At 37.6% G+C, this 23142-nt stretch overlaps 5 protein-coding genes and 1 long non-coding RNA gene across 8 annotated transcripts; 3 read left to right on the top strand and 3 right to left on the bottom strand.

The window, feature by feature from the left end:
• The first annotated feature begins 945 nt into the window (after positions 1–945).
• On the top strand, positions 946–1333 carry LOC132193043 (uncharacterized). Its single transcript, XR_009441395.1, has 3 exons — positions 946–1033; positions 1083–1164; positions 1222–1333. It is a non-coding gene; the product is annotated as an uncharacterized LOC132193043 (long non-coding RNA).
• Positions 1334–2376: 1043 nt separating this feature from the next.
• LOC132193100 (trehalase) lies at positions 2377–14838 on the bottom strand. 3 transcript variants are annotated; one of them, XM_059613483.1, is made up of 8 exons: positions 14724–14838; positions 14473–14601; positions 7681–7867; positions 5539–6025; positions 4896–5325; positions 4198–4751; positions 3777–3997; positions 2377–2998 (listed from the first exon to the last, which is right to left on the bottom strand). In XM_059613483.1, exons 3-8 carry the CDS (start codon positions 7758–7760, stop codon positions 2893–2895), a joined length of 1878 nt encoding a protein of 625 aa, XP_059469466.1. In that variant the 5' UTR covers positions 7761–7867; positions 14473–14601; positions 14724–14838; the 3' UTR covers positions 2377–2892. The 3 variants fall into 3 exon arrangements, with proteins under 3 accessions (XP_059469466.1, XP_059469467.1, XP_059469468.1); XM_059613485.1 differs by lacking the exon at positions 2377–2998 and adding an exon at positions 3102–3702 and having other exon boundaries at positions 3772–3997; positions 14724–14837; XM_059613484.1 differs by lacking the exons at positions 14473–14601; positions 14724–14838 and adding an exon at positions 13166–13242.
• A 33-nt stretch (positions 14839–14871) lies between these two features.
• Positions 14872–17273, top strand: LOC132193098 (tRNA (cytosine(34)-C(5))-methyltransferase). The gene is made up of 4 exons (XM_059613482.1): positions 14872–15278; positions 15334–15784; positions 15853–16224; positions 16294–17273. The coding sequence occupies exons 1-4, from the start codon at positions 15034–15036 to the stop codon at positions 17215–17217; spliced, it is 1992 nt and encodes a 663-aa protein (XP_059469465.1). The 5' UTR covers positions 14872–15033; the 3' UTR covers positions 17218–17273.
• LOC132193101 (threonylcarbamoyladenosine tRNA methylthiotransferase) lies at positions 17209–19611 on the bottom strand. The gene is made up of 11 exons (XM_059613488.1): positions 19497–19611; positions 19290–19436; positions 19059–19227; positions 18918–18990; positions 18713–18864; positions 18473–18661; positions 18163–18403; positions 18008–18115; positions 17803–17954; positions 17577–17752; positions 17209–17505 (listed from the first exon to the last, which is right to left on the bottom strand). Exons 2-11 carry the CDS (start codon positions 19392–19394, stop codon positions 17257–17259), a joined length of 1614 nt encoding a protein of 537 aa, XP_059469471.1. The 5' UTR covers positions 19395–19436; positions 19497–19611; the 3' UTR covers positions 17209–17256.
• A 114-nt stretch (positions 19612–19725) lies between these two features.
• Positions 19726–20682, top strand: LOC132193104 (programmed cell death protein 5). The gene is made up of 5 exons (XM_059613492.1): positions 19726–19825; positions 19880–19955; positions 20023–20116; positions 20292–20452; positions 20507–20682. The coding sequence occupies exons 2-5, from the start codon at positions 19890–19892 to the stop codon at positions 20552–20554; spliced, it is 369 nt and encodes a 122-aa protein (XP_059469475.1). The 5' UTR covers positions 19726–19825; positions 19880–19889; the 3' UTR covers positions 20555–20682.
• A 153-nt stretch (positions 20683–20835) lies between these two features.
• On the bottom strand, positions 20836–22992 carry LOC132193103 (acyl-protein thioesterase 1). Its single transcript, XM_059613491.1, has 8 exons — positions 22733–22992; positions 22554–22585; positions 22351–22416; positions 22250–22297; positions 22047–22191; positions 21764–21865; positions 21542–21706; positions 20836–21384 (listed from the first exon to the last, which is right to left on the bottom strand). The coding sequence occupies exons 1-8, from the start codon at positions 22982–22984 to the stop codon at positions 21334–21336; spliced, it is 861 nt and encodes a 286-aa protein (XP_059469474.1). The 5' UTR covers positions 22985–22992; the 3' UTR covers positions 20836–21333.
• Positions 22993–23142: the final 150 nt, after the last annotated feature.

Genomic DNA, 23142 nt, shown 5'->3' with positions numbered 1-23142 from the left:
CAGTGGAGTCCGCAGTTCCGAGATTTCGACTCTGAGCTTTCGGACGCGCAAAAGATGCATTTGAAAGAATGGGTTGAGGAAAAGGCAGAATTGTAACGTTGATTTTTTTTTAAATTATAATTATAATTTTTTTAAATTTAATATTAAAAGAGTTCTAGACTGTGTGCACCACAATTGCATTCTGGAAAACCACGTGGACGACTTTCAACATCTGACGCTGAGCGACGAGTTGAAAAAATTACTAATCGACGACGCCGAGAACAAATACGAACTTTGCGACGTCGTTTGCAGCTTTTCAGTGTGCCAAGGCGTCGCCACGACCTTTGCCTGGCACCCGTCAAATAAAGGTATTATTATTATTTTTTTTTTCATTTTTAACGCCGCGCTAAAAATTGATATATTTTTTCAGATGTGCTGGTAATTTCATATGGAGAAGTGCAAAAATTTGCACAAGTCGAGGAATCGCTGCTCTGCGACGACCTTTCGGATTACCCTGAGAGGTGCAGTAGACTTTTTGTGGAAAAAGTGGTTGTTTGGGACTGCCTGAGTAAAAAACCGCTGGTAAAAAAAGTTTAAATGATTATGGAGGTATTTTATTGTATATAATTTGCAGATGTCTTTGACGAGTTCTTCGAAAGTAGAATGCATTGCTTTTTATCCGACGGACGATAATTTTCTCTTTGGGGGTTGTTCCAACGGAGATATCAAAATTTGGGAGCTAGATTTAAATATTAAAGACGTAATTTACACACTAAATGAAGAAAAATTGTAAAATTTTTTTTCAAATTTAGGAAAACAAGTTAATTGATGCAACCCACAATGTGAAAAGCTCCTTTAGAAAAGCTATAATTGGAATTCACTGGTTGGAGGTTTGCTGAAAAAATAATGAAATTTGAAAAAAAAAATCTTTTCTAGACTGAAAAGTTTTTTTAACTGATTTTAGAAGGATCATTTAGTGACAATTACAATCGATGGGATTTTCTCAATTTGGATTATTAAAAGCGCATTTCTGATAGAAGAGACTAGCGTGAAGGTTTGACTTATTTTATTATTTTTCAATTTATCATGTGTAAAAATTCTAGTTCTTCGTTAAAAGTACAAATGCTTTCATCGCAACTACTTCTTTGCTGCCAAAAATATTCAAGCAATCGACTGAAAATCAAAGTAAAATACTTAATAGGAAATTATTTTTGAAATTTTAAAACTTTTAAAAATTTTCAGATGATTTTTATAAAATACTAATCGGAAGCCAAGACGGCGTCATTTCACTTTTCAAGCTCCAAATTCGTCCTGACAAAGTTTTTACAGAAGAGGAAACGGACGAGGATGCGCCTCATAGTATTTAAAATTTAAATGTCGAATTATTGTAAATATAATTGTCTAGTTTTTGACTGTCGCGGTTCCCCAATGGTTCACGACGGACCAGTGGCAAGTATTCGCGAGTCACCTTTGGAGGAAAACATTTTTCTTTCCGTCGGCGGTCATGTGTTTGCCATTTTTACCATTCTATCTAGTGGTGATAAAATTGTGAGAAAATAATTTTTCTATTTTAATTTGCAACGAAAATTTTCTTCTCCAAATTTCAGAGTAAGCCGCTGTTTCTGAAACAAGGAGATCAATTTTTGTCTTCCGGTGCGTGGTCCTGCCACACGAAACACATTTTCTACATTTGCACGAATTCTGGAAAACTGCAAGTTTGGAATTTACTCGACAGCAAATCAAATTTGGAGTCGCAGTTTTCACTTAGTCCTGGATACTTAAGAGGTTTTATTAATTAATTTAGTTATAGAATTTTATAATTAATAAATTTTCTTTTTTTAGATCTAGGTTCCTCCGCAATCGGAATGGGCGAATTTTTGCACCTGACTGACAGCCGCGGCTCGATTTTGTACTGCAAGATTCCGCAAATTCATCGAACGGAAAACAAATTGGCCGTAAGGGAATTCTAACATTTTTCTTTTTAAATCTAATTTTAATTTTTAGAACACTTTTTTCAAACGGGAGATTGAAAGGGTAGTTCAGTCTGGATCGGTGGCGTTGCAGCCCCTTAAGGAGAGCGAGTCGCTGAGGGTGGAAATCGACCTGCGGAAAGATTTTCTTCGTAGGGAGGACGAGGCGCTGGGCGCGAAAATGGCCAGTTTGGTGAGGCCCGAGCGGAAGGAAGTCGTCGACCTGCGCGAGAGGCAGCAGGTCAAGGCCACTAGACTGGAGGCGACGCGTCGACTGCGGCTGTTGGACGAGCAGCCGGCAGAATTGTTGCGACTTAAAGGGGTGGACACCAAGAGACTGGCGCACTTCGAGGAGCCTCTGCTCGAGTTTCAGAGACGCGAAAAGCGGAGGAGTGTCCTCAGGGAGCGATCTGAACACGCATTTTGACTTTTCTCTGCTTTTTATTAAATATTTAACAACAAAAATTGAGAGTTTTTCTACTTGGGTCAATTACAATGAGATTCATAAGATATGAGAGAGCTAAAGGAACGCTTATTAAAGAGGGTTGGTTAATCTGATGTTCATAATTTTTTTGCTATTGCAGAGACGATTCTGATGATATGTCACACCGCCACACAAATGCTTTTTGGGGAAAATAGAAAGTTGATTAAACCACCATTTTAACGGAGAAACTTTGAAAGCAAATAAATTGAACAGTTTTGGCAAAAACATTTTCTCCAAAGCATCTTTCGAATCGGTACAAAAATTGATATTGGACCTGAATAAAAATTTTGACCTTCAAAAAGATCTCAACTGTTATAACAAGTGAACACATCGATATGCTCTTGAGAGATTCAAATGGCACAGATCAGTCACTGGAGCGTGGCAAGACTAAGTAAGATTTTTCAGATCTTGAACTACATTTCTGACACAATTAAATATCTCACTATGTCTTCGTTCTGATCAACTTGCTGTGTTCAAATTGGTCTGTAGTTCTTGGTAGTCACCGAAAAAACGCGGGCAAAACCTCCCCCGCTGGTCCACGATCTGTTTCCGAGCGTACACCACCCTGCACGCGCGACCACAATTAGACAATTTTTATAAAAGTAAAAATTAAGCAAAAAAGCATGCGTTTGAAAAACAGGGAAAAGTGAGTAGAAAAGCAAAAAACGTGCGGTGTATTTTGTCTTATTTTTAAAAGTACAGTTTATTTACAAAAAGCACCAGGCCGGCAAACGCGCATAAATTAATAAAAAATATAACAAGTAAGTGTTTGTTTGTTGTACACAAATATGCATCTCTTTCTTATCTTTCCTTTAATATCGTGGTCCAGTCTACTGATTAATTGGAAAAGTAGATAATAAATAGCTCGTAAATGAGCTTTTGTGGCCAGTTGGAATGTTTGAATTTTTAAGTCAACCATTCCCAAAATATTATTATTATTTTTTATCACAGAAAATGCACTGGAATAAATTACCAATTTATCAACAATTTTCTTCCAACTGCTTTTTGAAATGTGCAGTCTAGATTGGAAAATTATTCAAAACTACAAAAGCTACACGCTACACACAAAAATACTGCACCAAATTCAAATGTTTCATGCACATGCATGCAAATTATTGCTGAAAAAGCCTTTGCATTGTTTTCAAAGTTGGCACAATTTGGCTAAAAGAGAGCTGAGAAGACAAAGATGCAGTTTTCTTTCTGTCTCGCAGGCGCCGTGCAATTTTTGGTACAAAAGGAAGAAGTCTTTCTTTCCAAAGTGGAAAATTACTGCAACATATAAATTGAATAGTCAGAATCTTGTTAGATGAAAAATTAAGGATTTTGACGCCTGCCTACCTTACAACGCCATGCTGGCCATGACTAGTGCTAGAAACACAAGAGCTGGGGTTACCGAATGTTCAGGCGGGCTGGCATTTTCATGTGTCCCGATCACTTCCTGGGGGGTCAGGCGGTCACCGTACTTGACCAGCAAGTCCATGATCACGCCATTGGTCCAACCAAAGCCCAGTTGCAACTCGTACTCGCCGCCGCCACCGTAGCCACCAGGAATTGTGGCATCGTACTAAAAAATTTAAAAAGTAATTAAAGAGCTGTAAATTTAAAATGAAATTATAAAAAAAAAGATTTAGATATTTGAGATGGATTTAAATGGCAATGCAGGACATTTACTTCTGAGAAAAATATTTTTTTTTTTTAAATTTACTAATTGTAAAAAGCGTCTTTTCAACATTATCAATATTAATTTTTTGAAGTTAATTGTACCTTTTCAAACATAGCGTGGGTCTCTTTGAAGCCTTTGTAGTTAGCACGGATCCATCGCTCGGCAATTTCATAGGCAAGTTCTTTGGCGAAAGTGTCATCGACTCTGTCCAGGCCGTAAATCATGATATAGACGAGTGGTGGCCACGAGTTCGGGTAGTCCCACTGCTCCCCAGAGTGCTCAAGTGAGGCAGGGATGCCGCCCAGGTTGACCATTACGTTGGTCTTCTGCAGGTACTTCATCACGCCCTTGACGATATCACCTTCGTTTTTCTTGTCGTAGCAACCTGTGAAGAGAGGCGCCAGGTTGCTGGGGTAGAAGTAGTCGCGCTTTTTCTCGTTGATCAGGTCGTAGTCGAGCCAGACGCCCACCTCTTCGTGCCACAGCACTTCGGTCACTGCTTCCAGCCACGTTTCGGACTTATCCTTGTAGAATTTTGATCTTTCTTCGTTGCCCAAAAGGTGGTAAAAGTCGGAGACAATCTGCATGTCCCAGAAGAGGAAGGCGTTCAGGTCAACAGGGACGATTTTTCTTGTTTTCAGGTTCGTGATGTTGCCTGAAGATAATGAAGAATTTTAGAACTTAATTTATGAAGCAAAAAAGCTCATATTTGAGAGATATAAAATTTAAAAAAAACTTCAATTTTAAGAATTTCTGGAAAAAATTCCTGACTATTTAAAATGAATAATTTTTTTCCTACCTTGATTGGTGCCGTCGAGGACAAACCATCTGGTGGAAAAGTCCCAGCCAGACTCAGCAGCGGCCTTGAGCTCAGAATAATACTCTTCACGCTCCTCGTCAGTATGGAAGTAATGCGCCGTTTCGTAATCTTCCCTGAAGGACTCAGGTCGCGGCCCTGACGACCTGTCGCCGTACACAGCCAGTTTGTAATATTTTCCGTCCTTGTCTACGTCTACAGTGTGGTTGGTCATCCAGAAGGCGATTTCCTTTTCGAGGGTGCCGATGTTGTCGCGGATGAACTTGAGGTCCTTGGTCTGCTGATAGTAGGCCTCCATCATTGGGATCAGCAAAGGTGGCTGCGACCTTTGGCTGTAGTAAATGCGGCCGCCGTTCGGAATAAAGCCGAACTCATCAACAATGGCCAAAAAGTTGCTCAGCATTCCTTTAACCTGTTAAAATGAAATAAACACAATAATTTGAATTCGAAGTAAAATTATTAAAAATTTCTGGAAGTGAAGTTTGTAAAACATTGACAAATTTATCAGCTTTTTAAGTTTTTCTTAGTGAAAAATAAACAAATTTTCAAAACATTTCCTTTGAGAATTTTTTTCTTTCGATCTCGATTAAATTTTTGTCAGAATTTAGAAAAGCTAGCTACTTACAGTGTTGTACATTTCTGACTGGAGGAGACCTCTGACAATCCAGTAGGAGTCCCAGTAGTAAAACTCCCTGAAACGTCCGCCAGGGACAATGACAGGGTTCGGGACGTAGATGATTGAATATTGCTCAGGGTGAACGCGGACGTCGTCCTTGATCTTGCGGCCGAGCAGCTTCCACAGGTCATTGAGCTGCACCCCCCAGTCTTTGAGGTCAGGGTCAACGATCTCGTCCAGGAACTTTGGTTTGGGTTTCCAGTCGGACGGCTCCCAGGCCTCAAACTCGCTGCCCGCCGGATCGAAGGTGTTGTTGAGGAAGATTTCGATTTCGTGCTTGCCAGGGTTCTGGCCGGTCGAGTTCATCATTTGTTCAAAACGCAGCAGCGTCTCGCCCACGCCGAATCGCATCTTCATGTCGACAAAGGTCTTCGAGTCGGCGTACGGTGAATTCATCTGGACCGTTTTCAACAAATCGCCGTGACAGTAAATTTCACTGCGAACATAAAGAGATGAAACAATTATTCATGTTGTAAAATAAGAGCTCTTTTTAAAAGAAAACAACACGGTGGTAATTTCACGCTACTTTAACATGCACTGGCTGCAGGCGCAACAGGTTTTGTCTCGTCGTTTGCACCTAAGAACTGGAATTGCTATATTTCTACTGAAATTCTACCCGAGCTAGCTTCCATTTTTTTTAAATTTATTTAAACTTTCACAATAGTATTTGTAAAATTAAGATTTTAAAAAATTTTAATTGAAAAACTCCCTGACAATTTAAGATCTAAATTTGATTAATAATTTGTGTTAGAAATTGATTTTTTTTTTTTATAATTAATTTATTTCTGCACCTAAATATAAATATGATTTTCTCAGAGATATTAAAAAAAATACTTAATGACAGCATTATTTTTTTCATATCTGATTTTCTCAAGAGTTCTCATCAATCAGAGTTTGATAAGAAAAAATTCTACACATCAGTTCTTTCCTTTCAAATTATCTTCTACTCTGAGAAGAAATTTTATTTAATTCGACGATTTCCATTTTCCATTCCCAATCATGTCTTTCAAGTTAAAGTTTAGCAGTAAAGTTTGTGGTCATTTCAAATTACATAACAAAGTTGACGGCTCGTTCGCATGTGTTTTGTGTTTAGAAACTCAACTGCATCACAATCTAGGTCGTTTCCCGCGACTAAAGAAGTGTCTCTTGTCGTCTCTCGTCCCGCCGAGAGTGTTTATTTCGGGACTGCGATTTGAAGAGGACACACGAGAGCAGGGTGGAGATTTGTCGAATTGAAAGCCGAAGCAATAAAACTGCTCGATTTCAGGGGCGAAAGTGAGAAACACGTTCGATTGGCGAGGTCAAAACGTTCGCCGCTTTATACAAGAGAGAGAAAGAGAATTCCACGAACGTTGAGTCTCGGCCAATGTTCTGCGAAAAAAGTGTTCAATACGACAGACTCTTTCATTCAACTTGTAGTTAAACGTTTTGCACTAGAAAATTCAATTGAAACTACAATTTGTTTTAAAGATTTAAGATTTGCAAGATGTTGATATTTTTAATTATGTACTAAATTAAAGTTTTAGTTTTTTCCTTTATTAATGGTGATACTACCCCAGTTGCCAAAACTGACTTTTATCTGGATATTATCCTCTCCAGAGAGGGTAATATCCGGATAATTTTTCGATTTTGGCAGCTGGGGTAGTTATTAACTAGAAAATTCAAGCGGGTGAGAAGATTTTGCTATTTTTAAGCAAGAAATAAATTTGTAACAAACTATGTCTTACAATTTATTAAGAGTTCATTTCGTTTTCAATCTCTTGGTTACTCAAATTGTCAAAAAACAGAAAAGTTTTTTTTTAGAAATTTTAAACACAGAAATTAAAGAAAAAAATCCCTTTTAAATAACAAATTATTCATTTAAAAGTTTTCATCAATTTAATAAGTTATTAGATCATTTTTGAGCAGTGAACTATTTATATGCTTTAAAATTTATCAAATTTATTAAATAAAAAAAGAATCGAAGGCGCTTCATTTATTTGTAATCAAAGTGAGGTGTCCTGGCAAGGACGTCCAATGACACTTGAAGATCAAACTTCAAAGCAAAAACTGCAAAGTGGCAAAAAAAATCAAATCAAGTGACCAACTCACCTAGGGCATGGCGGTGGCAGGTCAGAAATCTTGCTCAGGGCGCCGACCACGCACAACATTACAAGGAACAGGCACTGCATTATTTTTACTTTGATATTTTGTTTCGTATTGAGCTTCAAAATGTAAAAATCACAGAGAATGAATTTCACTTTCTTCGGCAGATGGACATGTTGCAGGGGTCACACACCTGAGGAAAAAAGACACACTGGTTAAGTGAGGCTGCGAGACTGAAGAGTAAAACGGGTCGGCGGCGGCTTTAAAGACTCGCCGCGGCGGCCCCTCCATCGGAGAGATAATTGGCCGCCGGAGCGGTCGAGCCTTCGCTGTTCGCGACGCCATTGGCCACAGCAGGTGAGCCAAGGTTGCGATTAAATTGCATCGAATTGTGCAGAATAAAAAATGTTCACGTCATAGCAGTCCAGGTGACGAAAATTGGAGGCTCATTTGCTGAATGAAATGATGAGGAAAAATAACAGATTGATTGGAATTTCCTTCTCATTTGTAAACAAGAAGTGGTGATGTATGGGTGCAACTGCGTCTCAAATGTGCAGGAAATTGTGTCTAAATTTAGTTCTTGTTTCGGCAATAAACATCAAATTTAGCTCAGTTAGCTACAAATGAAATATTTATGAGAAAATAAAATGTTCTACAAATTGATAGCAAATTTTTTTTAAATAAATTTGTAAATTTTTTTTTTGTGGCAAAACTTTTTATATTTTAAGTTGAAATTAATATCACGCTTAGATTACGATACTTTTTGAAAGTGAAATTTCTGTTAACAGAATTAAAAAATAAAAAATTAAAATGTAATCTTAGTTTTAATTTTACACAATTTTATTAAGAAATTTGAACTAGACGCAATTTTTTTTAAACATTTTGTAAGCATTTGTTTAAGCTCATTCATGTTATTTTTAAATTAGATTTATTAATATCTAACTTTTAAATTATTCTGTCTGTAATTGTGAAATAAATAAAATCGCGATCAAATTAGCAATCAATCAATAAATGTAGGACAATTAACGTTTGGCTCGGCAAAGTGAAGGTCTTTTTGGTATCAAATGAGACACGCCTAACTTCCGCGGGCAAAAAACTGAATCGAGGCGGCCTTGTTGCATCTTGACTGAATTCGATCCGAGTCGGAATTGAATTTCTTATCCGAGCGAGCCCTTTTTACTTCTGAGAAAATGAAGAAGTGCAAAGCTCTCTCTGATTGTCTCTGCTGACGCGCGTCCGAAATTTGCGTCACTGAACTTCTCTTTTCTCGCCCGTCATTCTGCGAGAGACGTGCGTTGAGCCCTGTAATTACTTATTATATCGTCGGGCTTCTTTTCGTGTTTGTTGTTTGGTGAATTCGCAATATGGGTCCTTATCTCGCGGGCACAAACTTTCGTCACGCGAGCGAAAATTGCATTAGGTATGGCCTGAGGCGAAATTAGGCGCCTGCGTACGTATTAATTAGCATATATGTGAAGAAAACAGAGCAATTTTCGCTTTCCAAGAAGAAATAATTAAATCGTAGAGCTAAAAAAGTCTCAAAAGTTTTGGAATGCAAAAATGAAAAAAAAAAATCATCTTAACCTTGGAATTATAATAATAGGTGTTTTTATAAAAAAAGCTGAGAAATCTAAAAGTTGAATGTTTGAATGTTGAAGTATTCATATCAGATAAATCAAAATCCAGAAAAATGTCAAATCAAATTATTTTGCAAAAAAATTTAATGATTTAATAAAAAATCAATTTCTTGAAAAACTAAATCAAATAAATTTAACTTTTAATCGATAACAATGACAAAAAAAATTGGAATTTATAAAATCAACAAATAATTGATATGTCCCATAGAATAAAAATTTCAAAGCATTGAAGTTTTTGTGAAAATTTCTCATATTCATTTATAAATGCGCCGATTTCAAAATAATCGTTTTTAATTTTCCTACTAATTCTTTGAAATTATTTTGAACTGTTTTGAACTAAATAATAATTTTCCAATTAGTTATAACATCTCATAAGATTGAACTTATTATTGGTGATGAAGATTCCGTCATTACTAATAATTAATGTCATTCGCAATTACGAGCAACTTGCATAATTTGATTTTCATTGCAGCCAAGGTAAAATTTCTATGGTCTCTTATTCAATGGTAATCGTCTGATTAAATAACTAAGAAATTTGCAACAGACAATTTCATTTCATTGTCAAACAAGGAAAAACGTGACAAAAAGGTTCAATGTGTTAAATAGCACGTCGCAACTACATGCAAACGTTCAGTTGAATTTTGTCTCCGTTTTTAATCATTTGCTTGTTCTGGGGTTTCCCTGAGAACTTTCAAAGGCAGGAATAACGTGTTTACCAGTGATGGGTCAGGCCGGCCAAGATTCCCAAACCACGCGCCCAGAACGTGTTAACCAGTCCAAGGAAAAGGAAAATTTATGAATTTGCATAATAAATTTTTTTTAAATCAGTGTCATTTAATTCTACGCACTTTTGTCCTTATTTAACGCAGATGTTAATTTTTATTTGGGCTAGAAAAATAAAAAATTTCATTCAAATTATTCATTTATTCACATTTTAAATATTCATTTCATAATAATTAGTAAAAAATTTCAACCAAATTTTAAATGTATTTGCAATGATTCAGGCCAAATCGAATGCTATCATTTTTTTACTAATTTTGCTCCTTTAAACTTTTATTTTTATAAGCATTTTTTCTATTTTATCATTTTTACTCTACTTCAATTTCTATATTAAATAATTATTGCAAATTGGGGTCATTGGCTATAGATTGATAGATTCATTCATAGTGCCCGCATAGCAAGGAAGGTCGACGGGTTTGTCCCCGAAAAACCCCAATAGGCGAATTCACGTGCTTCTTTCGTCCCTCTCGCTCACTCACGCCACCAAATTTATTTCGCAACTCACACGTAATTGTCAACCGCGCACGTCTGTTTTATTTCTGTCCTCGCGCGCGCGCCCGGCGCATGAATACCTCTTTGTCTCTCTCTCGCGGGACTGACGACGGGACAGGTGTTTTCTTTGAACCGCCTCCAAAAATTGCAATCCAACAAGTAGTGCAATAGCTTGCGTTCGATCAGTTCTGGCAATAAAAATCTCAACAAGTGAAAGTCTGGTGGCGCGGATCAATCAACGCTTGCAAAAGTCGCTGCAAAAAAATCTCGACCCAACGCGAAGCAATTAAAAAGTGACAAAAAGCGTGAGATGAGAATAAATTGCGAAGGTCAAACTTTACTTATCTTGCGGATTTCCTAAGTTTATTTGGTAGGTACTTTACCTCCTTCCGTAGTTCTCCCTTTGTTACAAAATTTAATTACTAAAAATAAAAGTGAATAAAAGAAAAAAAAAATAATTTTTATAAAATTCAATTCCGGTGGTTTTTCCAGTTAATTAATGGTTTTAAATAAATTACACTTCATTAATCAAAATTTTACATGATTTTTATTCACACGATCAAGAATTTTGTTCCTAGATGCATGAAGTTTTTAAGTATTAAACTTTTTTATACTTTTAAATAATAATAATAAAAAATACATATTTCATTCACGAATACAATAATTTCTGAAAGTTCAAATCCTCTCTAATAATATGAAAATCGTAGCCAAACATTCAAGCAGGATGCTCTGATTGCCATTTCGAATCAGCAATAATGTTGACAGCTGGACTTTGTGGTCACAATTAGTCGCGCATCTAAAAATAAATCCATTGAAGTGGCCAATTTGTTTTTCACTTGCCGCCAATTAAAATTCTTCCTATACGTTGTTTTAGAGAACGAGTTATTTACGGACAATTTACTTCTTTCTATAACATCTTTCCACAATGTTGTTTCAAGAACAGATAAATATTCATGTAATATGGCGAATTTTGGCTTTGAAATTGTTTCAATGCTTTTTTTAAATTATCACCACTCCATAATTTCATCTTGTGCAAACTTGTTACGATTAACTTGCCCTTATATAAAAAGCTGCACAAAGATTTTCAACGAATTAATGAATAAATTTGCAATCATCGCTCTGTTCCGTTCCCACACGATTATATTTTCTACTTGAAAATTTAATTCAAGTCTTCGAACAATCTGTAATTTGTTGCGAGATTGGAATCAACTTAACATGACTCTCTTTATACCCTGCAATTTGCGATAAGAGCGGAGATAAAAAGGAGCGAGAGCAAATAATATAATCCAAGTCTACCTGCCGGGTTTTTTCTGCACAATGTAATTTCAAGTAATAATAGCCACGGAGCAAAACATGACAAAGCTGCACGTTTTCAGCCAAGGGTATAATGCGAGCGGAGTGGCCTTGCCGAGGAAGAGAATGAGCGGCGACCAATAATAATAGAGGGTCGACGCCAACAAATGCAAATGACCTGCCGCAGTAATGAGTCGAATCAATTAGAAAAAGAATAGATTATGATTAGCTCTTTTATTAAAAAAAAGGCGTCAAAAGTTGTTTTGCCTTAAGTTTTATTTTTTTTTTAAGTTCAGAAAAACATGATTGACTTGAATGAAATTCCAGTAGAAGCTCGTTTAAAAAAAAATAAATAAATAAATAACAGCAAATTATTCGAAATCAAAGTTGTGTTAACTTAAATTAAAAAGTTTCATTACTAATTCAATAAGTAAAAGAAAAAGAACTGATTCAAATGGTTTTACTGAACTAATCTACTCCCTAAAATTATCATATGACTTTAAAAATGCTTAAAATCGTCTAAATTTTCGTAAAAATTTTATATCAATTTGTTAGGTAAAAACTGAATTAATAAATTTAATTTTTATTTAAATTATTGAATTATTTCCTTTAACCCATCAGAATGTAAATTTTTTAACTCTCATCGCAAGGATAAAATTTGATACAAATTATTTTAAGGACAGATCAGTAAATGAAAATTTGTTTTCAGGTCTCTCTTTACTTATGATGGATTTGAAATCTGTTGAGAACAGCGGGAAACTAGCCTTTCAGCGAATTATTGCCGGAAAACAAGCTTTCATAAAAGGAAGCAGCCACTCTTCTTTCTCTCGTCGTCTGCGCGTTTTATTCTGTAAAAGGATGCACATTCTGCTCTAGAGAGAGACTTTGGACCTCAAAACAAATCCTTTTTAATAATCTGATTTCTAAGCTTAAAAAATCCCTTAAATTAGCTACGGATGTGAGAATTTTCAAATTTGACTCCAACCATCATAATTATCACGATTTTCGCAAATTCCCTTCCGGTTGCACAGGATGGCAGTTTCGTGAGAATTGCATTGTCACCCAAACCCTCATTACTGTGACAATCTTAATCGCCATTGTGTCGCTTTTGAAGAGATAATAAGAATAATTACACCCACTAATAAACATTACACAAAAATTTTATCCCTTTCGAGTAAGTACTTGAGCGAGAATAAAAACAATTTAATTGAATAGTTTCAGCACGAGAAATATTTTGATTTCTGAAATTGAAAAAATAATAATAATGTATATAAAATATATAATCAGACCTAATCAAGAGAGACGTCCAGCTGATGAGAAACTCTGGATGGAAACTGATAAGCTATAAAATTTTTTGTCGCCTGCGATAATTATAAGTGGGAGGGCATAATAATGTGAGGGGGAATATTTTTATCACCAACTCCACCTGCAAAACCACACAAACCGCAGCACCCATAATAATAGTTGCAAAACCTTTTTGCAATTATTCTCGAGTATTTAATTTTCAATTAAAATATTATTATAAATAACCAGAAATTCATAACAAGAATTCAGTTCTGAATTTTGAATAATGTAGAAAAAAAATTATTAAAAATTGATTAATATTAAAATAATTTGGAATCAATAAAACGTGTGAAATTGAATTAAATTAATAGGGGAGAATGATCTTTCCGTAATCGTTAGGCGTCAACAGTTTGTGTCAATTTACGACCCATAAATAACCTTGAGGCCAGACTCTGGTTTGATTTATGCGGCCAGAGGATGCGGTTCCCTCTCTTGTTTCAAAGCTTGACACTGACAATGAATGAACGACCTGCAACTCTATCAAAGGGGACACTTTTTAAAATTGTCGGCCAAGGTCGATCGGGGGTGTCGACATTCCAGTGCAAACTTTATTTTCGTCCCCTTGTCATTCATAGTAATTGTTTTTTATCTCTCTTGTTACATGAAGTACCAGTATGTGCTATTTTTCTGAGGAAGGAACTTGACAGCTAGGGTGTTGATTTCCCGCTGCAATTTGAATTAATGAGGATTTATATTTTCCTCTTTATAAAGTTGCAACTGGTTCTTTTGCGACGCATTCTCTGAATTGCGTAGAAAACCAATTTATCATCTCACCTATACTTGCTTGCTGCAACTTTGTTGCAATTTTGCAAATAACAAAAATATCCGCGTTAACTTTTCTATAAATATTCTTAAATTGAAACGTGCAATTAATGTTCCTCCTCTATAGTTTAAATTAAATATTTTGCAAAATTTTTTTGTAATAACATCATTAAAAATAATGTAATTTTTGATAAGGAAGTTTCAGATCAGAACTTTAAGCTTTTGAATTTTCCTTTTCCTGCTTGGCTTCATACAATTTATGCAAAATACAGAATGCTTGTGTAGGTATCACGTAGCCAGTTATTATATAAATAGAATAGAAGTAAATACTTCAAATTTTATATATTTAGGGGCATTACAGGGTATGTATAATAATGCCAAATATTTGTATAATATTTCGTAGAGGGGTCGGAATTTTAAAAAGATACATATATATTTATGAGGCGTCTTATCCTTGCTTTTTACGATTACTTTTGTATAATAAATTTACCTGAATATATATGTTGAAAATAGTAATTTTGCTTCAGGGGTCAGGGTGTTGACAGCCCACTTTTTCAGTCTCAACTCTCAACATAATTTCCGGCGCACAGTTTCGAATCAGCAGTCAAAAATCAAAGTCCTGTTGAGTAAAAACAACGTTTAAAAATTCTTTTTAAACACAGCTAATAACAACAAATTTCAAAAGTTCATAGAAAATTCAAGAGTCAAGGCATTTATGAAACGTAAAAATTATTAAATCACCTTTGTCAGGACCTGAAACCCCGAGATTTTGCCGAGGAAAAGGCAACCGACAACATAGTTTGTTATGTTTTTCGCAAAAACTTCTGCTTCTACAACGGGGGCGTGCCAGTATTGAATTTGGCGCGAGTTTTCCAATCGCCGAATCGCCAATCGCCAGTCCCAGACGACCCAGACCCCAGACACATGGTCGACGCACCCACGTTGTCTTGTTTTGATTTTTGATTCAACAAGAATTGAGAATCCTGAGCACTAAGCCGCCCTGAGACAAATTTCAGTCCTTTATCGGCCCATCGCCTTCCTCACCATCAAAATGGGTCGCAGCAGGAAAAGCAAGATGCACAAACGGAAGGCTCGTCCGGAAAAAGCACCGAATCCAGAAAAAAGAGGATCCTACAACGAAATTATCAAGGGCAATGCCGGCTTCGAGCAGTATTACAAGGCGCAGAACCTTTGCCCTGAGTCTGAGTTTGGGAGCTTCATGGAAGCCATGCTGGAAGACCTTCCAGCCGCCTTCCGCATTACCGGCTGTCGAGGCCAGGAAACCGGCCTCCTAAGGTGAATAATTAAATTTTAAAAAATTGTCAACAAATTTTTACTTTTAAATACACAGGTGCATTGAGGAGAAGCTGCAAGAGGGCAAAATCGACGCCTTTGCTCTGCCGTGGTACCCGAGGAAGCTGGCGTGGCAGCTGAACCTGACGCGGAGGGACATCCGCAGGTCAGAGGCCAACTTTCGGCTGCACAACTTCCTGGTTGGAGAGACGGAGGCTGGTTTTGTTAGTCGGCAAGAGGTGGTCAGCATGATTCCGCCACTGGCCCTGGACGTGCAGCCTCACCACAAGGTGCTGGACATGTGTGCCGCCCCAGGTTCCAAGACGGCCCAGCTGATTGAGGCACTGCATGCCGATGGCCTCGCCCTTCCCTCGGGGTTGGTGGTGGCAAACGACGCCGACAACAAGCGCTGCTACATGTTGGTCCACCAGGCTAAGAGGCTCAGCTCGCCTTGTCTGCTGGTCACCAACCACGATGCCTCCGCCATGCCTAATTTCCAACTTGTTAAGGTTAAGACTGAAAGTTTTTATTCAAATTGATGATTTAATTATTTCTGGTGCCTCTTTACTTTAATTAGGATGGAAAGGAGTGTGTGATGAAGTTTGACCGGATTTTGTGCGACGTTCCCTGCTCAGGTGACGGCACCCTGAGGAAGAACCCTGACGGCTGGGTCAAGTGGCACCCTGGCAATGGCAACAATCTCCATGGCATGCAGTACCGCATCCTGAAACGAGGAGCCGAGATGCTGCAGGTTGGCGGACGACTCGTCTACTCGACATGCACCTTCAACCCTGTAGAGAATGAGGCCGTGGTTGCCAGGATGCTCTCTGAGTCTGACGGCGCCCTAACCCTGGCTGAAATTAACTTGCCAGGACTTAAAAGCAACCCTGGACTTAATAAATGGACTCCCATGGCCAAGAATTTGGAGGCATTTGAATCTTTTGATAAGGTAATTTATATTTTATTGAATTTAAAAGCTTATTTCAATGTTTTGGAACATATTTTTTTTTATGTTTAGGTCCCTGAGTCAATGCACACGCAGTTGAGGCCCCACTTATTCCCACCTTCCGAGGAAGCTGCCAAAGGATTGCACCTCGAAAGGTGTCTTCGAATTCTGCCACACCTTCAGAACACAGGTGGTTTCTTTGTGGCCGTCCTTGAGAAGCACAAACCTCTTCCCTGGGAGTCTGCAACCAGGGTGACCGAAAACCCAGAACCTGCCGAGGTCAAGCAGGAGGAGCCAGCAAAGAAGAAGAGGAAAATATTCGGCTTCAAGGAGGACCCATTCTTCTACCTGGCCGATGATGACGAGACTTGGCCTTCGATAAAAGATTACTACAAAATCGACTCGAATCTTTTCCCTTCTGTACTTCTATCCAGGACCCTTGAGGGGAAGAAGAAGAACATATACATGACCAATGAAGCAGTCAGGGAGATTGTCTCACAGAATCAAGAGAAACTCAAAATCATCAACACCGGGATCAAGGTTTTTGCCAGATGCAGCAACCTGGAAATGAAGTGCGAGTACAGACTGGCTCAGGAGGGTCTGCCTAGCATCCAGGCTCTCATTCAGGATCGAATTGTCCACGTGGGCAGAGAGGATATGGTGAAGCTGCTTGAGAACGAGAGCGGCACCCTTCCTCCCAAAATCGAAGAGTTCTCCCCCGATTTGTTTGAAAAACTGAAGGAATTTAAGTCGGGTAGCTGCATTTTAAAATTCCAAGAGGGCGACCTCGAGTTCCACTTAGTTGGCTGGCGAGGAAAAGTCTCGGCCAGGGTCTACATTGCTAAAAGTGAGAGAATCCACTTCATGAGATTGCTTGGCGCAGATGTTTCACAATTTGAAGTGAATAAATTTGAAGCAAAAGTTAACCTGGAAGAGGAAAAAGAAACCGAAGGAAATGATAACATGGAAAAAGTAAAAGAAGAGACGCCTGTTTAGACTTATAATTTTAGTTTTAATAAAAAAACCATTTTTGTTTCACAAAGACAAAGCAGCCCAAATCATTCTTAAAACAACCGCCAGGGCTATCATTGAGATAGGGTAGATTAAGGAAATATTATTGTTATGTTCTTCGGCTAAATATAGTTTGGTTCCTTTGCACCTGGCAGCAGCCATTTCCTCTGGATCCACATCTATGATTTCGGCTATCATGCAGTGTCTCCTAATCGAGGTTATTTTCACGGTGATTGTCTTACCGAGGATGTCGGCCCTCTTCGGAACAAGAATCTGCAAAATTAAAAGAGGAGAGTTTAATGATATGTTTAACAAATAAATTTTATTATGATTTTTTTCATTACTTGGTGGTAACTCTTGTTGTGGGCGACGTAGTGTTGCCTGTCATGGGAGAGTTCAGTGACCAGAGCTTTGTAGCATTTACCCTCACAGCCACTGTAAGGCTCGTAGGACAGGAAAAGATCTGTCAGTTGCTTCGTCCGCTTCTTCACTTCAGCAGGTGGAACCCTCTCCATTTTGGCTGCAGGAGAAAATAAGATTCAAAGGAATGCGAAAATATTACGCTTGTACCAGCAGGTGTGCCAGGACGAGGGAAAAACTGGTTGATGTACAAGCTGGCAAATTTGTACTTCCTGCACAAATCTAAAGTTTCTTTAAAATCCTCTTCACTCTCAGTAGGAAACCCACAAATGATATCCGTCACAATGTTCACTTCGGGAACCCTAAGTACAAAATAATTCATACCCAACCGAGAATTGATTTTGTAATTAGTTACTTTTCTCTCAAAAAATCGACGAGTCCTTCAAAATCCGACCTGACATACTCTCTTTTCATATCAGCCAAAACTCCATCACTTGCAGATTGGACGGGCACATGTAAAAAACTGTTCAAATTTCAGTTGCTGGTACACATTGATAATTGGAGATTTACCTGTAGACTCTTGGGTGGTTGAGGATTTTGGCCATCTCAGGCAGATGCTCAACTATGTAAGGCGGGTTGGTCATCCCGAGACGTAGCATGCAGCCGTCAGGGATAGTGTCAATCACAGCCCACAACAGTTCTGGCAGGTTGGTGCCAATATCCCTGCCATATGCACCAGTGTCCTCAGAGGTCAGCCACAATTCGCAAACACCCTCTTCAAATGCCTGCTTTGCTCTGGCCACAATTTCAGCTTTAAAAAGGTTTAATGAATTGTCAAGTGGTTACTTTAAATTAAGTACAAGTTTGTTGAAATAATTACCAACAGGGTAGCTGCCTAGTTCACCCCGGGCGTGTTTGGTTTTACAGTAGGTGCAAGAGTTGAGGCAGCCTGTGCTGATGGGGATGATTTCAATCAATGGGTTCCGCCGCACTTTCGGCAGAAGCAAAGAGGCACCACCTAATTTTTTTCCACCCCGTTTTTTGGGTCCAAAGAGTCGAACGGTGTTTCCTTTAATATACACTATTTTAAAACGAATAAATTAATTCCTAAAATCCATACCTTTTAAAGTTTCTTCCACCACTTCGACAACCCTGTCAATTTGCATGACTCCGATAGCGCTTACATTGCTCAAGTAACTGGACCTAGGAGCACCCTGAGGAACGCAACCAGCAACAACCACAGGCTTCCCCTGTGCCATTTTCATGTAATTTCTAAAATAGATTAATTTTAGCTGATGCATATTAGGCAGTTCCAAATTTAAAACCTCAGGTGATCTTCGGCAGGAGTTTTTACGGTGCAACTGTTCAAGATCCATAAATCAGCCTCGTCTTTATTTTCTAAACAATGAACAAAAAAAAATTGTGTTTATATTTTTAATCAATAAAATTAAAATTATCAAGAATACCTTCATCTATTATTTGGTATCCGTATTCCTTCAACTGCCCGGCCATGTATTCGCTATCAGAGGTGTTGTGGGTGCAGCCCCAGGTTTTGAAAAATATTTTCTGCGTGCCCGGAATGTGACTGTGGCTGCAGGGAACTTCGCTAGGCCGCAGTTCCATTAGTTCCATCAGCTGGAAATGTTTTTTAAAATAACATTGAGTAAAATTTAAAATCATAGGAAATTAATTCTCACCTCCCCATCATTTTCCACTTTTGATTTGCTCGATTTGTTTTCCACGGCCGAAATAAGATCTTCGATGTCGTCAATTTGTTGTTCATCTCCACAGGCGACGGGCATTATTATTGCGCTACCAAGGAAATTAAAGTTCCTTAAAAATGTCTGCAATTCGAGTGAGAATTCGAAAAAAATTGGAGATAAAAATTGAAAAAACAATTTCACGTGTTATTGAGGGTGGTCGTCGAAAGGGAAAGGGGCGAGCTAGGAGCAATGACGAAGTAGTGCCAACAGTATATTTTTTTGTTTTTATTTTCTAGCCTGCTTTTATGCTAGAAATATGGACTGAAATGAAACCAAAATTTGATTTTTTTTCTGAAAAATAAAATTACTAGTAAGGCATTAACTCCGATATTTTCAATAAACTTTTCATTTACGAAGTTTAACTTTATCGTTTTGGCAGTTCTCAACGTTTGTTTTCTTGTTGCCGAAGCCAAACCCACACAAGGCACATTTTGACAGATTTATCTTTAAATTCGTGTCTGTGATTAAAAGTATGCATAAAATTAATTATGGTAAAATTTTGATAAATTTATAACATTTTGCAGGACTTTAAGCATGGACGATGCAGAACTGGCTGAAATCCGTGCCAAGAGAATGGCTCAACTTCGAGGAGAGCAAGGCGTAGGTTTTCCTTAAAAATTTTTTTATTCAACAACTGTTCAACTTAATAACTTTTCTTATTTTTCAGAATCCAAAGGAAGCCGAAGAGCGTATGAGGCAGCAGTCTGAGATGAAAAACTCAATGCTTTCTCAAATCCTAAGCCAGGATGCAAGAGCAAGATGTATAAATTTTTATTTATGAATTTTTAATTTTATGCACTACATACATAATTGGCAGCTCTTTTGAGGTGGAAAACAGATCCTACGTTTTCTCTTCAATAATAATTTGACCTTAACTGCTTGAATTTTTTAATCGCTCAATTTGTAATTTATTAAAGGTTTCCTAATAATTTGCAGTGAGCACACTGCAGGCAGCTAAGCCGGACATGGCGCGTCAGGTGGAGGCAATGTTAATCTCAATGGCACAGAGAGGGCAAATCCAAGGTCAGTTGGAGGAAGCCCAGCTGCGAAACATCCTTGAACAGGTCAGCAGTACCAAGTCCAAAAGCACAGTCAACGTAAGTTGGATTTATAAGTAATTCTTAAAATTTTCTTACAAAATATTCACCCAGTTTGACAGACGAAGAGCTGCTTTGGATTCAGATGATGACGACCTTTGATACAACCCAGACTTAAACTTCCTTTCCTTTGGTCAAGGTCCGCACTTCTTGAGTTTGAAAAGTTTTACAAAATTGTATTAACCTGAACTAATAACAGCCACATAAAGTGGCAGGTACGGATGAGTAGACTCAGCGGACTTTCCCTTTGGTTGCTTAAAACCCAATCTTATTTACAATAAGATGCTTTTTTAATTATTAAAAAATTTGTTTAATTAAAATAATAATAACTTGAAACAAAATAACAGTTCGATTTGTATTTTATTGGAATGAGACAAGAGTCGTAAGCGGAAAATTTTTGGTTTATATTTTTGAATACAACTGAATAACAAATAAGGTGACAAAGTAGAGCAGTTTTCCAATTGACTTTTTCTTTTATCATTTAAATTGCTAAAAAATGCCTCCTTTTAAGTTGCAATGCCTAAAATTGAAAAACAAAGTATGAAGTGAATTATCCCTTAAAACTAAGGTTAAGACTTCAATGTAAATATTACACATTTGCAACATAACTACAGTATGTTAGTTCTTGAAATTCCTCTTGCTAGACTAAGTTGGATATTACCTCATGATCAATGACTGAGAATGAGTTCCTTTAGAATTTTACCATTTTGATTGAATTGATTCAAAATGTCTGAAACTTACGAGCTAATTACTTGTTTGAATTCATCAACACATAATTTAAATTGGACATGGCAAGTGAACAACGTGCCCATTGGGACCTGCCGAAGGGGTGTCGGGGTGGGTCAACCTTTTTAAAATAAAACTGATCTGCACTGTTTCCATTAATTCGGCGGAAGGTTTGCTTCTGCAAATTTCTTCAGGTCTCGCATTTCCTGAAAAAAAAAAAATCAAGAAAATCAGTCTTTAGTCCACAAATACTTGTGTAGAATTAAAAACCATGGTTTTCAAAAATTTTATGCCATTTCAAAAAAACAAAATAAAATAATATGAATTTTTAATTCATTATATTCTTAAATAAAAATCTTATACCTCATCGGAAGAGCTGTGCATCATGCCGCGGTAGGTTTTGAACTCGGCCTTCTTTAAGAACTGCTTGAGCAGTGTGGCCGTGGCCTGGCCCCACTTGTAGGGCACGACCGGATCACAGTCTCCGTGGCATTGCAAGTACGGAATGTCCAAGTTGCCGCAGGCAGCCTTTGATCAATATTTTTTTTTTTAACTAGGCTGATTTTAACAACAGAAATAACTTACAGCAGGAAATTGACGGTGCATGGGCAGCCAGCAAGAAAGAGCCATAACGCCACCCAATGTTTTATTGTACTTCAGGGCAGAGTACAGAGCCAGGGCTCCACCCTTTAGATAAAACTAAATTAGTTTTGAGCTCAAATTGTTACATTTTTTAAACATTCAATTTCTTCAAATTAAAATTAATTTAATAATACAATGAAAATAATAAAATTTTCCAACTCTGTCTCAAGGCTTAAATTTTGCCTCACACATATTAAAAAAAAAAGAAAAATAAAATTTTGTGAACCTGAGAGAAGCCACCAATGACGATACGCTCTGAGGAGATTCCCTCCTTGAGCTCTTCGTCTATCATTTTATGAACCATGTCACAGGCCTTTTTAATGCCATCTTCATCCTCAGGGCCATTGGCGTCCAATGAACGAAGGTCAAACCTTTTATTCACGACAGAAATGAAGATTTTGATTTCAATATTAAGATTGATTAAATTACCACGAAGGCATCTTGAAACCAGCATTCAAAGTGACTGGCATGGTTGGTCTGCAAAATTAAAAAAATTCAAATTTAATCACAATTTTTTGGAAGGTCCTTACGCAGTGGGACAGATGACTTTGACATGGGGCGGTCTGACTGCTGCCATTGCACTGGCCCATCCGTGACTGCAATTTGATAAAATATTATATAATCAAAGTTTTATGTAAATTAATAATAAAAGTAGATCTAAAGAGAGGCTTTCGAGTCGTGCTCATGTACATTAATTATGTAATGAGTCGGAAATAATGGAATATTTAATTACCCCGTGTCTCCCAGTCCGTGGAGGAAAATGACCTGGAAAAAGAGAAGAAAATCGATCAGCCTCTCTAATAATAGAGATATATGACAGAGTTGCATTTTTGAAGTATAATCAATCACATGCTTGAGGGCGAAGAGTATAAAGAACACGAAAATTCGTGCATAATAAAAAAATATACATACTGTGGCCGTGTGCTTGGCCGAGGCTGCGATGACAACGGGACTAGCGGCCATCGTTTTTTGTTCGTCTGCAGGGGCAGCGGTCACGTCGAGAACGAAGAGAAGAGCGGCCGAGAGGAACACAAGTCGTCCGGCGCCGAACCACGAGTCGCTTCGAAGTGCTGCTTGACGCGGTGGCAATGGAAAAATTTTTAATCTGATTTGCGATCGGGCGAAGCAAAACAAAGAGAAACGAAAATGATCCGAACCTGTCATTGGGCAAAACAGAGAGCGCTGCAGTAGCAAAATGTAAAATTCAATGGGTAGTGTAGAGAGGATTTACGATACTTTTTAAGTCTATTACCTAAAATATATATTTAGGATTTATTAATTTAAAATTTTTATTGATTTAAATTAAATTATATTGATTAATT

This window comes from Neocloeon triangulifer, unplaced genomic scaffold, assembly GCF_031216515.1.
Source record: "Neocloeon triangulifer isolate White Clay Creek 2 clone unplaced genomic scaffold, ASM3121651v1 ptg000003l, whole genome shotgun sequence".
Taxonomy (NCBI): domain Eukaryota; kingdom Metazoa; phylum Arthropoda; class Insecta; order Ephemeroptera; family Baetidae; genus Neocloeon; species Neocloeon triangulifer.
This window is presented reverse-complemented; position numbering and strand designations above follow the sequence as displayed.

Bases quoted from the DNA above. Each gene is read 5' to 3' on its own strand.
- LOC132193100 (XM_059613483.1), bottom strand. From the start codon at position 7,760: ATGCAGTGCCTGTTCCTTGTAATGTTGTGCGTGGTCGGCGCCCTGAGC. The intron at 6,026-7,680 runs GTGAGTTGGTCA...TTATGTTCGCAG, and splicing joins CTGCCACCGCCATGCCCTAG to TGAAATTTACTGTCACGGCG. The intron at 3,998-4,197 runs GTACAATTAACT...TAAATTTTTTAG, and splicing joins CCCACGCTATGTTTGAAAAG to TACGATGCCACAATTCCTGG.
- LOC132193098 (XM_059613482.1), top strand. From the start codon at position 15,034: ATGGGTCGCAGCAGGAAAAGCAAGATGCACAAACGGAAGGCTCGTCCG. The intron at 15,279-15,333 runs GTGAATAATTAA...TTAAATACACAG, and splicing joins CAGGAAACCGGCCTCCTAAG to GTGCATTGAGGAGAAGCTGC. The intron at 16,225-16,293 runs GTAATTTATATT...TTTTATGTTTAG, and splicing joins CATTTGAATCTTTTGATAAG to GTCCCTGAGTCAATGCACAC.
- LOC132193101 (XM_059613488.1), bottom strand. From the start codon at position 19,394: ATGCCCGTCGCCTGTGGAGATGAACAACAAATTGACGACATCGAAGAT. The intron at 18,662-18,712 runs GTATGGATTTTA...TGTATATTAAAG, and splicing joins GGTGGAAGAAACTTTAAAAG to GAAACACCGTTCGACTCTTT. The intron at 17,753-17,802 runs GTACAAGCGTAA...TTTCTCCTGCAG, and splicing joins TCGTCCTGGCACACCTGCTG to CCAAAATGGAGAGGGTTCCA.
- LOC132193104 (XM_059613492.1), top strand. From the start codon at position 19,890: ATGGACGATGCAGAACTGGCTGAAATCCGTGCCAAGAGAATGGCTCAA. The intron at 19,956-20,022 runs GTAGGTTTTCCT...CTTATTTTTCAG, and splicing joins AACTTCGAGGAGAGCAAGGC to AATCCAAAGGAAGCCGAAGA. The intron at 20,117-20,291 runs GTATAAATTTTT...AATAATTTGCAG, and splicing joins CCAGGATGCAAGAGCAAGAT to TGAGCACACTGCAGGCAGCT.
- LOC132193103 (XM_059613491.1), bottom strand. From the start codon at position 22,984: ATGACAGGTTCGGATCATTTTCGTTTCTCTTTGTTTTGCTTCGCCCGA. The intron at 22,298-22,350 runs GTAAGGACCTTC...TTAATTTTGCAG, and splicing joins AAAGTCATCTGTCCCACTGC to ACCAACCATGCCAGTCACTT. The intron at 21,385-21,541 runs GTATAAGATTTT...TTTTTTTTTCAG, and splicing joins TGCACAGCTCTTCCGATGAG to GAAATGCGAGACCTGAAGAA.